Source organism: Micrasema longulum, unplaced genomic scaffold (assembly GCF_059751315.1).
Source record: "Micrasema longulum isolate JH-2025_06_02 unplaced genomic scaffold, ASM5975131v1 h1tg001217l, whole genome shotgun sequence".
Classification (NCBI taxonomy): domain Eukaryota; kingdom Metazoa; phylum Arthropoda; class Insecta; order Trichoptera; family Brachycentridae; genus Micrasema; species Micrasema longulum.
Genome location: NW_028278404.1, coordinates 236,003 through 250,843, shown reverse-complemented (window position 1 = coordinate 250,843; position 14,841 = coordinate 236,003). Strand labels below are relative to the sequence as shown.

The window sequence follows — 14,841 nt, the reverse complement described above, 5'->3', positions numbered from 1 at the left end:
ACAATGATCGTGTTCATTTTATTCATTACACAATGTATTTTCGTACATGGGTTAGTGGTATTATATTCGTATTGCTCCTACTGTACCCAAATGTAGTAATATTACAGTAAATGCAAATGCGTACTGCAAATGGTTGCATCCGAGTCCAAAGAGCTACCGAATGCTGAATAACGAGATTTTTATACAAAAACAAAGACATTTAGAGAATATCCAAATGAACGGCAACGTACAGAACACAGTATAATAATATGTAAGTACAATATTATACAGGGATTTATATTTACTTATTTAGACACTTTATAAACATAAATATACAATTCATATACATATATTATAGGAGCAGGTATAGAGCCTTAAGGCAATTTCTTCTTCCTACACAAACCATTCATTTTTTTAAAAAACATCGTAATTATTATAGTAGGGCCAATTTAATATGTCACATTTGACACTGCATCGAAATTCAACAACATAACCTTGGTAATAAAATATTATTTATTTTTTCGAATTTAGAACTGCACAATTGCTTAACTTTTTTCAATTACGATTACATATTTATTGTAATAATGACAAAATAAGGTAATTTTACGATTTACTTTCACTAATAAACCATTCTAAACATGATAAACTTTTTCTGTTCTAAACGTCGTTACAATGTTGCATCAGTAAACCCTTTTTCTTTTTAAACACTAGGGATATTACCCAGAAAAATCGAATGTTGATAATTTTGTTAAATTATGTACTTACCTTATTTTCTTCCTTAAATTTACGATAGAACTTAATAATGGGACAGGGATTTGACTTATGATTTAAAAAATAAAATTACAGTACATTTAAGTACTTTTTCATAGTAACTGAATTCAATTCACATATTTTATGTTTGAAGTCCGAATCGATTCATTAACTTTATTCGAGGTTTTTAAGCAGGTCACCTCACTATGAAGCTAAAACAGACAAATGTCAAATGTGACCTATTAAATTGGCCCTACTATAGGTAAATGCTTGATATCGCCGTTTTGTATACAATATATCTCAATATATTTAGATATATCTCAATCGAATCAAAGTATTTATTGCCACATTTGTATTTATTTTTCGTATTTTTTATTGGATTACAAATTTCATTTGCATTTCTCAAATTATTATTATTATTATTTTAAGCGAGCAGCTTAAAGCTGATATGCTTAAATCTATTTAAACTAAAGTTAGTTGTTGTAGCACTTTAACATTTCCGAAAACAAATCTAGTCCATTTTTGAACCCATTGAGACTTCACATTGAGATCAGCTCTTGTGGCAGCTTATTCCAATTATCAACAACCCTATTGCTCAGGAAATGCTTCCGTGGATTTAGATTGAATCTCGTTTTCTCCAGTGGCTTCGAAGATTTAAATTACTATTTTTTTTTTAAAGATAAATACTCTAGTTCTTATTATTTACTCAAATATTTAAATTTTCAGACCATTTCCTAAAAGTCTACTAACGGTGTCCCCACTAGATTGTCTTAAATTTCCTATATTCCTAACATTAAAACTAATCATTGGAAAAATTCTACCATCCCTTGAATATGTGAAACATATACGTCAATAGTCTAGATATATTTAACACTCCATATTATAGGTACAGAAGAGAACTGACAAGCTTGATTCCCGAAATAACTGAGAATAGACGTTTTGTCTTTTTTTGCTCAGTATTTCTCGTCATCAAATCAAATGCAATTTTCCACTCCTAGTTTCCTTCATTCATCCTCCACTACTCCATTATCAATTTCCTTCCCATTATCTCCTTGTTTTGTCACTTTTTCTTTTATTTTAATTTATCTGAATGACATTGTTTCAATTACTTATCACTTTATTTTTTATATAGTTTTAAACCATCGTCGCTTTGTATGTCGTGTTTCGAATAATATTTATACTTATTTCATCACGATTAACTAATCCATGAATCTAAATCAAATGAGGGGGGGGTAATTTTTATGTAGAAAAACACCTTCAACTATTTTCAAAATTACCCTACCCATATTATAACATTTGCAGCCTATGTAGCTACTTTAAAACCGCACTAGTTATTGGTCTATAAAACGAAATGGATTAAGGTGTCACCTTTCATTCGTTAACATTTTTTTTAAATATGTATGAATAAAACTTATTTTGTAAAGCTCTTTAAATAAATAAAACACTCATTAAAGCTTTTATCAAACTATCGCCTTTGGTTAAAAACTTTAACGGAGCAAAATTTGATAAATTTATTGTGTCGAGCTTTTCAAATTAAGTATTTTGACATCTTGAAGACATTATAATAACCCCTGAGACTTTCAAAATCACTCAGTAGACTGACAACAATTAATTTTCGTTGAAAAGTCAAGGAGAAATTAATTTTTCACGGAAAAAGGTTTGACTTTAGAAAAAAAAAACATATCGACATACTATTTTAAAAGCTTTAAAATTTTTGAAAGAAGGGTCTGCCAGTCAATTTTTAAGTTTACTTTTGGGTCATGTTATTTATAACTACCTGTTTATTTTGTGGTATCTGCAAAAAAATGCATATCTTATTTTATGTCAAACGGGGAAAAGTTATAGAAAAAAAAAATTAAGGATATCTTGTTTTACTTTAATACCTACAAACTTTGCTCGTGTCTTTTCTTCGTGGGTGGTGAAATAGTTAGCGCGATTTCAAACCATGTCATATTACATGGTTCCTGGACTGAATCCTAAATTGTAAGACTAATTATCTTACCATTGTTTTAATGTTTATAATAATTTACCAACAAGTTTATTTTGTTCCTTGTACTTAATTACCATATTTCCAATTTTTAAAAAAATAAATGTGGGTTATAGCCCCGTGGTAGTATCATAGACTCCAGATCAGGAGATCTAAAGTCTGAACCCCACTCTACTACAACTTGTTTCCCATTTTCTTACTCAGTTATTTACGACTAAAATAAATTGTCCAAAATTTTAATATTTAGGTACATTATGAAAAAAAAAAACAAATACTTACTAAAATTTTTACAAAAAAAAATTAAATGCGTTAGATTGTACATTTAATTTTCTATAATTATATTGTAAATAATCCTTATTGATGTAAATCATCTTTCATTTTGTTACGTATAAATCATTTTTTCAGAAATTTCCACCCCAACGAAGTGGCATGAAGTTATCAAATCTGCAAAACGTTCAAACGTTTTCAATTACTTGTAATACAACCAGGGCTGGTATTCCAAACAAAATTATAGCGCGGTATAGCGCGTTTTTACGTACTAAATATGCATTATAGCGCGCTATAATTTCGTTTGGAATACCAGCCCTGGGCCGCAATGATGAGCGGCTATCTTCATTGTTACGTACTGAGACGGTATAAACTAATATCGATATTTATGTACGAAAGTGTGTATATTTATGTGAAAATAATAGTAACCGGTAATTGAACATGTTTTAAAAAAAATGTAAACATATTCTATTTTTCTTACAAAAAACTTAATTTTACCTTGTAGATAAAATTGAAGATAAATTTTAACTTACCATCAGAATACGTACCCTGGGCTGCTATTCCAAACGCTCTCGCGGCCGTAGAAAAAGCTTTTATCTCGAGTGTTTACATACAAAATACGCGAGATAAGTGTTTTCAAGAGCGGGATGGCGTTCGAAATAATAGCGCATTGGAAACTCTGACCACTCTGACTTTGTGAACACGTCTCTTCGCCCGGTGATCGCTGAACGACTTGTAATAAGTTTGAAACGCAATCCATTTTTAATAACCTCAAAATACCAAAAGTCTTTCTGTCATTTTGTTCAGTTTTCATTTTTATATTGACCATGTCTAAGTTGTAATTGAAATTATTAAATCAGCATGTCTTCTCTAGTAAAACTAGTACAACGACTTTCGATAACATCAACAATTGTTAATGTCTCAAAATGTAATACAAATTTTACGCAAGTAAGATATAAAAGTAAGCCACATATAAATGTGAAACCCAAACCTGGTTTCGGAATAAGTTACAGAAGAATAATTCACTTTCCTGAAGAATACACCGTCCAACCTCTCTCTGTTACAAACTTAGCTGGAAGGGATCCTATTTCAGGTTAGTTATCCGGGTCCAGTGAGTTATAGATATATTAGATTTATTTATTTATGACAAAATACATAGTTTTACTTTACATATTTTACATTACATTATATAATATGTAATGACAGGCGCTGTGGCGCTGTTGGTAAGACAGCTAACTGTGAAACTAGCGTCGCGGGTTAGATTCCCGCCAGTTTCAAGAAATAAATCCAAGAAAGGTTTTTTCTCAATTGGTCTGGGTGTCGTGGTATATTTTTATAACTTCCTTCCATATCCTATTTCTCACCTGCTGACAAGCCTCTAATAAAGAGGGTTTGCGGGTTATTCCTAAAAAAAAAATATATATTTGTACAAAATATTCCCAATCAGAAAAAGTGCTGATATGAGGGTATAATATATTCCGACACTAATAAAAGTCGATAAATCACATATCAATAAAAAAATCACTCACCTGAAATCGAACCCGGAGCCTTCCGTCCATGAATCTAACATCTTAACTATAGTAGGTAGCCAACAGTGTATTCAGATCTACCGTATATATAACTATTTTGCCCTCAATATTTTATCTTCCCCCCTCATTGATACATATGTAAATATATATACATATATATATGTATATGTATGTATATATATGGGCACTTTAATAAACCTAAGTTTGGGAACTTAACTTGTAGTCAGTAAATGTGAAGCAGCGTAAAAAGGCACAACATACAGCTTTGAATTCACAGTAAACTAGTATAAACAGTTGGCCTTTTTTACTCTACCACGCATTTTGCACAGCAATCTTTACTCGGCAACGCTCATTTTTGAAAACATTATTTCAAAGTATCGTTCTATTAAGTAACATCTCTATTTTATTATACCTCAGTGACCCACCTATATATTTTACAAACTTCTCCCTTATAGTATTTTCTAAGCACTGATCTATGCCTTGAAAGTGTAGTTTTGAGTGAAGAATGCAAAATATATTGTTCCTAAATATATTTTTGGATCCTCATAATTAACAGCTCAAAAATATTTGTGTGGTCTTAAAAGCAGAAATGACAAAGTTTACTATATTTATTCACTCACACTCAAAAAATAATAGTGGCACAATGATCATTAAGTCATTTCTGAAAACATTTCAAACTAGAAGGCACAAGTGAGAGTTCTGCCTTTGTTTCTGATAATGGATGTTAGCCTAGTGATAGCGTGGGTGTGTATAGCTGCTCTCCTGTAAAAATGAGTTTTTTTAGGTGTGCCAATATTATTCCCTCAGTGCAAGTTAGTCATGTATTTTACAATTTAATTTTAAATTAAATTTTCGGATTTTGGATAACCACATTACTATAATATTTAAAATCATATAGCCAAAATGTTTATAAAGTTTTCTCCTACCCCTTCCCTGCAATTTATATTCCATTATATACATACACATGCACCCTCTCTCATAGACACACACACACCCTGAAAAGTATATTAAACACTAACTTTTTTTTTTAAATAAAAATAATATTAATCATGCAATTGACTAATTGAATTGTGCCCACGTACAAAGGCATGCAAAAAAACGAAAAAAACACAACTAAAAGTTTTAAATAAATGTAAAATGGTCAATGGCTGGTTTAACACTGTTTGGCCACTTTACACACTGTGTAACATTCACCATTCTGCCTATATTTGAACATCTATAGCCCTTCAATTCTTTCATCTGTTGATGTTTGTGAAGTTAAAGAGCTGAAACCTTTATTTATGCGGGTAAGATTCATCTAATTGAATTATTTCACCTAAAATCTTTGCCTAAAGGTTTTTGTTGAATCACTAAAAAATTAAATAAACAAAATCACGTATGCCCTATCGACATAGGCATAATTCAATTGTAAACTGTATGATTCCCCCCTTCCATCATAAGGATAAACCTACTCATTAAAATAATTTCAGGACGTATTGTGGCCAAGGGAATTGGCGGTGGAATAAAGCAGCAATACCATTGGATTAAATGGATCAGAGATGGCCCAACTGAAGGACCTCCCAGAGAAGAGAAAGTAATTCAAGTAAGAAACTTATTAGATACTCAACGAGTACTATGACTGCCCCCTGCATGAGATATATCATTTTAATCCCAACTCAAATTTACAGGGTCATAACTGGAAGCTCTATTGTCCCTAATTCCACCTCAATCCAAAAAAAAAACTACCTTTCCAGCAGGGTGATTTGGCTGGAATAAATTGCCAAGCCTAGTCATCTATTCCATTTCGGTAAACCAGTTCAAAAACCATTTGGATGCTTTTTTGGAGGATGAACGCAAACAAAAAGCAGTACACAGATATAGGCAATAGGTGCACCGGGGGGGGCAATTACAATCGGAAGTTAGCAGAGTTATCTTCGACTGTCTATAAAGTAAAATCAATATTTATGTATCAAAATGCGTATATTTGCATAAAAATTTTAATTATCTTCTTCGGTAACCTGTAATTGAAAACTTAAAAAAATAAATTGTATGCATATTCTATTTTTCATACAGAAAACTTAATTTTACTTTGTAGACAAAATTTAAGGTAAACTTTAACTTCCCATTGCAATACAGGCCCAGCAAAGGCCGCTTGCCTATAACAAATAATAATAATAAATAATGAAGTATTATAATTTTCCAGCATTACTACGCTAGCTATAGTACAGTGAAACTTATGTTATCTATTAGTCCTTATATTCGGTATTTTTCACGTGGAAAAAAACATATTCATTTGTAATTTCCAAAGTTTATGTTACTCCCAACACTATCACTATATTTAAATTTATTGCAACAGAGAGGGAAAACATTATTGAAGGAATATGGAAGTCTAGGCATTTACAGGGCTTATGAACTGTCATTGGTTGGTTTAAGTAGCCAATTTACACACTGTGTAACATTCAACAAACATTGTTGAATAAACTACCTGGTAAAAGAAGAAGTATAAAAATTTGAAAATTTGTTTTCCGGCGTTGCCTAGTAGGTGATTTGGTTCAGCCGGATGAATCTCACCCGCATAATAAAGGCTTCAGCTCCTTTACTTCACAAAAGTCAACAGATGGAAGAGTTGAGGAAATGTAGATGTTTAAACATGGGCAGAATGGTGAATGTTGCAGTGTGTAAAGTGGCCACTTAAACCAGCCAATGACAGGTCATAAGCCCTGTAAATGCCTAGACTTCCATATTCCCTTCTAAATAATGTTTTCCCTCTCTGTTGCAATAAATTTTAATATGAATAACTCCCTAGGGAGGAAATCCAGCCAGTCTGCAAGCATTTGGACATATTCAAACATTGTTGAACTATCACTTTATTTTAAGAGACAGTTTAAAAGTTAATTTATAAGGGTCGCAGTACAGAATCACAGTTTAGAGGTCCGTGGTTCAAACCTCACTCTGCCACAACTTGATTATAATTTTCTAACATTAAGTTATTTCCCACTAGTTCAAAATGCACCCAAATAATATGTGTGCAAATTGTAAGCATGAAAATAATTATTTAAAAAAACTTTATTAAAGTGCTTTAGTTTTGAATACACCTTAATGTGTTACACCTTATAAGTTGCAAGTTGCACAGAGAAGTATGAAATAATTGAATTCGCAGTCATACCAAAGTATGTGATGCGGTGGAATGGATTGGCTGGTTGAAGTCAAAATGGGCAGGCCGTATCGCTCAAATGTCTGATGACAAATGGACGAAGCGCGTCCTTGAGTGAAAACCAAGGAATAAAAGGCCCCAAAGACGCCCACAAATGAGATGGTTAGGTGATATTTGGTGGGGCGCTATTATCAATAAATAAATAACATTTAAAAATGTATTCTTAGGTTATGCAAGATGGCTGTAGAACAGCTTACATTGCCTTAGTTGCAGTTGGAAAGGAATTAAAGTATATTTTAGCTACGGAAAACATGAAGGCTGGTGATATTATCAAGACTTCAAGGCATGTCTCCAGAATACCTGGTTAGTTTATAGTTTTATATCATTCATAATTCAGTTATTTAATGTCTTGAAAATATACAAAAATGTCCCACATAGACGACCTGGCTTCTTCAAAACTCAATTTGTTGCAAATTTTTATTCCTAGTTTCTTAAATTAAGGTTTAGATATAGTTTTATATCAATATTAAACGTGTTGGTATGTAAATGATAAGTTAAAAAATGTATCTAATTAAAATACATATGTATTGTAACAGGCAAACTGTAAATATATTGAGTTTTTCTACTGACATTTCTTGGTGGAACTGCATTTTAATTATAAAAATAAAAATACTTTTTTATTTATAATTATTTTATAAATAAAAGTGGAATAAAACTATAAAGTATTTTTATTATTATAACTGTAAATATGTTGTTCAGTGGAACTTTTATAAAAAAAAACATCTACCTAAGAGTTTCAAAACCAAATAAAAAATATTTATGGAAAAATACTGTACATAATTATGAAATTCAGTAGATTTTAAACCATTTATTGATTTATCCAAAATATTTAATTTTTTTAAATAGTAAAAAACTTATTTCTCGCTTTCCAGTTAGAGCTTCAGAAGGAGATGCTTACCCTCTGGGATCCCTACCAATCAATACTCAAGTAAATTGTGTAGAGAAATCTCCAGGTATATGCGTTTTTTTATCTCAATAATTCGGATTTCATTGATTATATCAATATAATTAATCACTATTTACACTATTTAAGGTTATGGTGGGCTATATGTCCATGCAGCGGGAACTTATGCAACCATTTTGAGAAGAGAAGATGAAAGAATCATTCTTCAAATGCCTTCAAAACACACATTCAGTTTTGATCATCGTTGTTTAGCTACTGTCGGTATGTACATTATATTACTTTACATGCATATCGAGCCATGATCATGACAAAAATATCTTAACCATTAAAAACAATATTTTACAGAAGAAAACATCTTATAAATTAACAAGGAATACATTTAGAGAGTCCAACTCTGTTTAGACTATTGATAATTGAGAAGAAATATTCACCCGTAAAATATTACTCTGTCAGTTATGACGCTTTGGCGATCATTGCTTGATATTATTAATTAATTTTATTAGTCACATTACAAATAATAACAATCTTAGATTGCAGGGTAAGATTTATTCAAGAATTAAATTCTCAAGATAATTTAATTCAACTTCATTTTTATTGCTAAATTTGCTGTAACAGAGAGGGAAAACATTTCTCAAAAGTAATGTGGAAGTCTAGGCATTTACAGGACTTATGACCTGTCATTGGCTGGTTTAAGTGGCCTCTTTACGCACTGTTTAATATCCACATTTCCTCAACTCTTCCATCTGACCAAAATAAAATTACAAATAAAACTAAATATTTAAGGCGTTAAATTGGGACAACATATCAGCCCAGGAACCCTTGAGCAATGGCTCGATATTATAAAGACATTATAAAGCCATAATACTCTTGAATAGCAAGAGTATTTTCCTCTTAAACATAGTTTCATTGATGTGAAAGATGTCGTTCTCCAAAGTGATCATGTTCAGCTGCCTGATTGCTCTTCCAATCGCCATAACCACAGGCAGGTTGGTTATGCCAATTGAAACTGTTATATGTATCAAAATTTTAATGAACTTAAACAATTACTTTTTTTACATAGATATTATCGCTAGATGATGGAGCACTTGCTGTTTTTTAATTGCTGTAGTTTGATTTAACTTTAATGTAAATATTTAGTTGATTATGGGCCTACAGGCGTTCAAATAAATAAATAAAAATAATATGTATAAGAATTCATTAATGAAAATAAAATATAGAGATCTATGGAAGTAATCCAATGACAGTAATAATTTATTTATTCATATTTTTTCCATTATAAACTATAATTAATAATAAAAATAATGTGACCTCACTGGGGTACAATATACTTTTTTTTAAATATGTTTACATTGAGAATAAACAAAGAAGGCTAACTTAATAAACATAAATAATTAACAAAATGTTCAGACAGTTTTAAGCACTACATATTTATGTTAGTTGTTTCATTAAAAGGTTGTTGCTCTATCTTTATTAGAAAAATAAGTTGCTTATTGTTATATTTTCAATTTATTAATATGCAAGTTAATTTACCATTTCTAGGTCGCTTATCAAATGTGGCACACGGTTCCACACCTATAGGGTCACCACAAAGAAATCGCTGGCTCGGTAATCGGCCGCGGTCTGGCTTATGGCACAGGAAGGATGGTCGCCACGGCAGAAAAATCCGCCCTCCGAAACCAACCAAGTTTATACAGCATCCCTTAACACCCAAAAGGGAAACTATTTATTTTACAATGGATCTTAGTTAATTTTTGCAAAAAAATATTGTTCAATAAATCATCTAGATCTAGACTAGAGTATTGTTCTTATTTCCCTGCATATATTTATGAATACATATATATGAAATGTAATGAAATGAAACCAAACTCGTCTCATACGCAAATATGTAAAAACTATCTTAGAATCACCCAATCACATTCATAGAATAAAAATAGGAATTAAAATTTAACATAGGAGTCGTATTTGTTAGAAACTTAGATATAATTCATATTAAAATCGTTTCATGTATAACATTTTTAATTAATCAAATAATATTACACACAAAAGTAAAACTTTTCTTAAATAAGTTCTTTCAATAAATATTTTATTAAAATATGCCCAGTCCTTCCATCAGTGGAACATTTTTTTAGCTGTCTCCAAACTTATAACATTTTCTCCACAAGGGTTTTCCAGGATAAAGGTCAATTTTTTACCTCCATTTTCAGCATTAGAGAATTTGCAACAAGGAACTGGTGCCACCGTGTCCTTCTCAGAGGGTTTCACACTCGAGATGCAAATTGTTTTCCCAACTGCTTTGGTTATATCTCCATTAGTTAACAATTTACCTCCAATCCATAAATCAAACTTCATTCCGTAGATACCAAAAATGATACTCACTTCCTGGCGCAGAGTATCGACTGTAACAGTGTTACCTTTGAAATCTTTCAATAAAATCATTCCTCTCATAGACTTGGCGCCATATCTGGGTGTGAGCCCGGAAAGCACTACATTGGCCCATGGCAGAACAGGTAAAACAGTTTCGATTCGATTAGTTATTATCAAATTCAACTTAACTCCTTTGAGTTCCTGAACTTCTTGTATTATGGTATTGAATGAATTATTATTTTCTGAATGCTGAAGAAGCGGTGCCTTGATTACATTTTCGATAAAGTCTTTATGAGATGCAGCAATACGCTGAATATCACTCTTGGTGTCACTCACAGAATAGTAGACATTTACCTCATCGGTAGGAACTAGGTGGGCTTTTTTGCGCAATTTTTGAACTCTATTAATGATTTCTCTCGCAACGCCTTCATCCATCATTTCTTGGTCGGGAGAAACATCCAGAAGAATAAGCACATCATTATCACTATGAGCTTCGTATTTTTCATTCGCTTCTGTCATTTGGAAAATGAATCTTATTTCTGATAGATCGATCTTGTGTCCTGATATTTCAGCAAAACCTTTTATTATTATAGCTTGGCACTGATCATCAGTCAGACCTTTGATGGATTGCGTTATAGCCTTAAAATCACCTTTTAGTCTGGCCCCGAGCGTTTTGTGATCAGGCTCTGCTCTCAGGCTTACGCCATATTTAAGTTTATCAGAACTCACAGTTATTTTACGAACATTCATTTCTTCTAAAATATATTTTTCGAGAGACACTATATCCTTCAGGTACTCGGGGTCCTGGTGAATAATCACGAGTTCCGGTAACGGGTACTTGATTGGTATGGTTTTTCTATCTCTCAAAACTCTTCCTAATTCAATAGTACTTTGCATTCTCTGGACAGCTCGTTCTATATTTGAGTCCACGAGTTCTGGACGAGCATTAGGAAGCATCACATAATGAATGCTGTCCCCTCCCTTGCCTAGTGTTATTTTGCTTAGTGTTTGGTACATCAGTTCAGTAAGGAAAGGTGTGAAGGGTGCCAACAAACTGATCATATTTGATAAAACACTGCACAGTGTGTCTAGGGAAATTTGACAATCCCTGGGAGATATTTCTCCCTTCAAGCGTTTGCGGTTCATCCGGACATACCAATTGGTGAGATTAGAAATAAACTTGGTCAAACGGGGTACAACCGTGTATAATCTGTATGCGGCCATTTCTTGTTTGACAAAAACGAGAAGTGATTGCGTGAAGGAAAGAATCCACTTATCCATGACATTATCAGATTTGTTAGTGGAAGACACAAGTTTAGGATCGAAAATGTAATCAATTTTATCTTCTTGAACAATTCTTTCTACATTCTGCATTAAAAACCTAAATGCGTTATACCAAGGTAAGAAGACATCTTTGATAACATCTCTCACTCCATCTTCCTTGAATCTAAGATTCTCGGCTCGAACAACTGGAGAATTAATAAGGTAGAGGCGTAAAGCATCTGCGCCATATTTGGAGACCACTTCCAGAGGATCGGGATAATTTTTCTTTCTCTTTGACATTTTTTGACCATCAGATGCCAACACCAAGCCATTTGCAATCAAGTTTTTAAACGGAGGCTTGTTAAACAAGGATGTGGAGATAACCAGCAGAGTGTAAAACCATCCCCGTGTTTGATCGATTCCTTCTGCTATAAAATCGGCGGGAAAACAATCTTCAAACTCTTTTACATTTTCAAATGGATAGTGTTGCTGGGCGTAGGGCATGGATCCAGACTCAAACCAACAATCAAACACTTCGGTAATTCTTCTCAGTGGAGGTTTACCGGGTCTACACGACGGAATTTCTAAATGGTCGATGCTTTCTCTATGGATATCGGTAATCGTAGCTCCTGTCAATTTGGATAACTCTGCAATGCTTCCTATACACACGATCTCTTCTCCATCTGGCGAAATCCACAAAGGAATAGGAGTTCCCCAATATCGGTTACGGCTAATAGCCCAATCTCTAGCATCGCGTAGCCAATTTCCAAATCTCTTTTCCTTAACAAACTCCGGAACCCAATAAGTAGATGCGTTGCTTTCTAACAAATTTTTAGTCATATGCTCGACTCGCAAAAACCACGAAGGTACAGCTTTGTAGATAAGCGGGGTTTCTGATCGCCAGCAAAATGGGTAACTATGTTTGACTTGACCACTCTGAATAAGTCTTCCATTGGCTTTGAGAAAAGAAATTATATTTTTATCGGCATCCTTTACATGCTGTCCGACAAAGTCCTTAACGGGTAAAGTAAACTTGCCACTGGCATCTACGGGACATATGGGATCTTGATCCCGCGTAATAATTCCCGCAGCTAGGCAGACTCTAAAATCATCCTCCCCAAAGTACGGAGCTTGGTGAACAACTCCAGTACCGGAATCATCGGTGACATAGTTGTCAACCAAAATCTGAAAAGCACCTTTGGAAGTTTGATCCGCGAAATAATCAAACAGAGGTTTGTATTTTAACCCTTTTAATTTTGAACCCGGAAAACTCTCGAGGATCTTGTAATTTTCGGCACTTTTGAAAATAACTTCGGCTCTGTTTTCTTGCAGAATATATACTTTGTCAGTAGCTATTTCGGTTATTTTAACATAGGTAAGACCAGGATTAACACACAGAGCCATGTTACTGGGAAGTGTCCAAGGAGTTGTGGTCCAGGCCAAGAGACTGGATCCATCCTCGAGAGGAAATGCTACAACAACTGCGGGGTCGACCACTTCTTTGTAATTTTGACCAGATTCAAAGTTGGATAGGGGAGTGTTGCATGCAGTAGAGTACGGCATCACTTTAACCCCTTGGTAAACTAATCCTTTATTGTAGAGCTCCTTAAAAACCCACCAAATTGATTCCATGAACCACGGATATAAAGTTTTATAATCATTCTTGAAATCTGAAAAAACAAATGTATTTAACTGATGAACATTCTTATATCTAATCTACACTTTATAGAGCAAAATGTCATTTTAATAAATTATTAGTGTATTAAATCAGATTTATGTTTAGTCTATAAATTTAGACATGTAGACATTACCAATCCATCTGCCCATTCTAGTAACAATAGCCTCCCAAGTGTCAGCATATCTCATGACAATCTTCCGGCACTCTGCATTATACTTGTCAATTCCCATTTTCTTCACATCCTCCGGTCCTTTGATACCCAAATCCTTATCTATTTCGAACTCTACGGGCAACCCGTGGCAATCCCACCCAAAACGCCTGTCAACGTGAAAACCCTGCAAAATAATCGTTTAACTCATTCAAAAACAGATAACTAGAAATTATTTAACGCCGTTCTTAAGCAAATAATAATATGGATTAAATTATTTCTCAAAAAGCGTGCACTTGTAATAACATATGTCGTTAATATTCGCATTTTACCTGTTGATGAGCATATCGTGTGACAACATCTTTGATTGTTCCTGTCAAAATGTGCCCATAATGGGGTAGACCTGTTGCAAAAGGTGGTCCATCATAAAATGAATACCTGGGAAAGAAAAGAGGTTATATTTAAATACCTAAAGGTTTTATGAATACATAATCTTTCAAATGAATACTAACCTAGGTTTTCCCTTAGATTGCTTCAAACATGTATGAAAAACGTCAATTTTATTCCAGTATTCAAGTATGCGCTCTTCTTCTTGAGGAAAATTGATGTTTTCAGGAACCCTGTCCACCTGGACCGGCATGATGAAATACGAATTTGACAACGATAGAGCGAAATTGATGAATTTTTGACGTGTGGCCACAGATATTCGAGAAGCCTGCGTTCAAAATAGAGAGCCGATATTTTTGGTATTTTTTCAGTGTGATCGAAAACTAGTGACA

At 33.2% G+C, this 14,841-nt stretch overlaps 2 protein-coding genes across 2 annotated transcripts; one reads left to right on the top strand and one right to left on the bottom strand.

Moving 5' to 3' along the window:
* Positions 1–3,309: 3,309 nt before the first annotated feature.
* On the top strand, positions 3,310–10,403 carry mRpL2 (mitochondrial ribosomal protein L2). The gene is made up of 6 exons (XM_088234250.1): positions 3,310–4,076; positions 5,982–6,094; positions 7,873–8,008; positions 8,578–8,658; positions 8,739–8,870; positions 10,149–10,403. Exons 1-6 carry the CDS (start codon positions 3,845–3,847, stop codon positions 10,355–10,357), a joined length of 903 nt encoding a protein of 300 aa, XP_088090376.1. The 5' UTR covers positions 3,310–3,844; the 3' UTR covers positions 10,358–10,403.
* Positions 10,404–10,570: 167 nt separating this feature from the next.
* Positions 10,571–14,724, bottom strand: IleRS (Isoleucyl-tRNA synthetase). The gene is made up of 4 exons (XM_088234246.1): positions 14,575–14,724; positions 14,395–14,500; positions 14,048–14,249; positions 10,571–13,906 (listed from the first exon to the last, which is right to left on the bottom strand). The coding sequence occupies exons 1-4, from the start codon at positions 14,700–14,702 to the stop codon at positions 10,719–10,721; spliced, it is 3,624 nt and encodes a 1,207-aa protein (XP_088090372.1). The 5' UTR covers positions 14,703–14,724; the 3' UTR covers positions 10,571–10,718.
* Between the last annotated feature and the right edge of the window lie 117 nt (positions 14,725–14,841).

Coding starts and splice junctions, on each gene's coding strand:
- IleRS (XM_088234246.1), bottom strand. CDS start 14,702: ATGCCGGTCCAGGTGGACAGGGTTCCTGAAAACATCAATTTTCCTCAA. Junction 14,501..14,574: donor CAATCTAAGGGAAAACCTAG/GTTAGTATTCAT, acceptor TTTCTTTCCCAG/GTATTCATTTTATGATGGAC. Junction 14,250..14,394: donor CACGATATGCTCATCAACAG/GTAAAATGCGAA, acceptor ATTATTTTGCAG/GGTTTTCACGTTGACAGGCG.
- mRpL2 (XM_088234250.1), top strand. CDS start 3,845: ATGTCTTCTCTAGTAAAACTAGTACAACGACTTTCGATAACATCAACA. Junction 6,095..7,872: donor GAGAAGAGAAAGTAATTCAA/GTAAGAAACTTA, acceptor ATGTATTCTTAG/GTTATGCAAGATGGCTGTAG. Junction 8,659..8,738: donor TTGTGTAGAGAAATCTCCAG/GTATATGCGTTT, acceptor ACACTATTTAAG/GTTATGGTGGGCTATATGTC.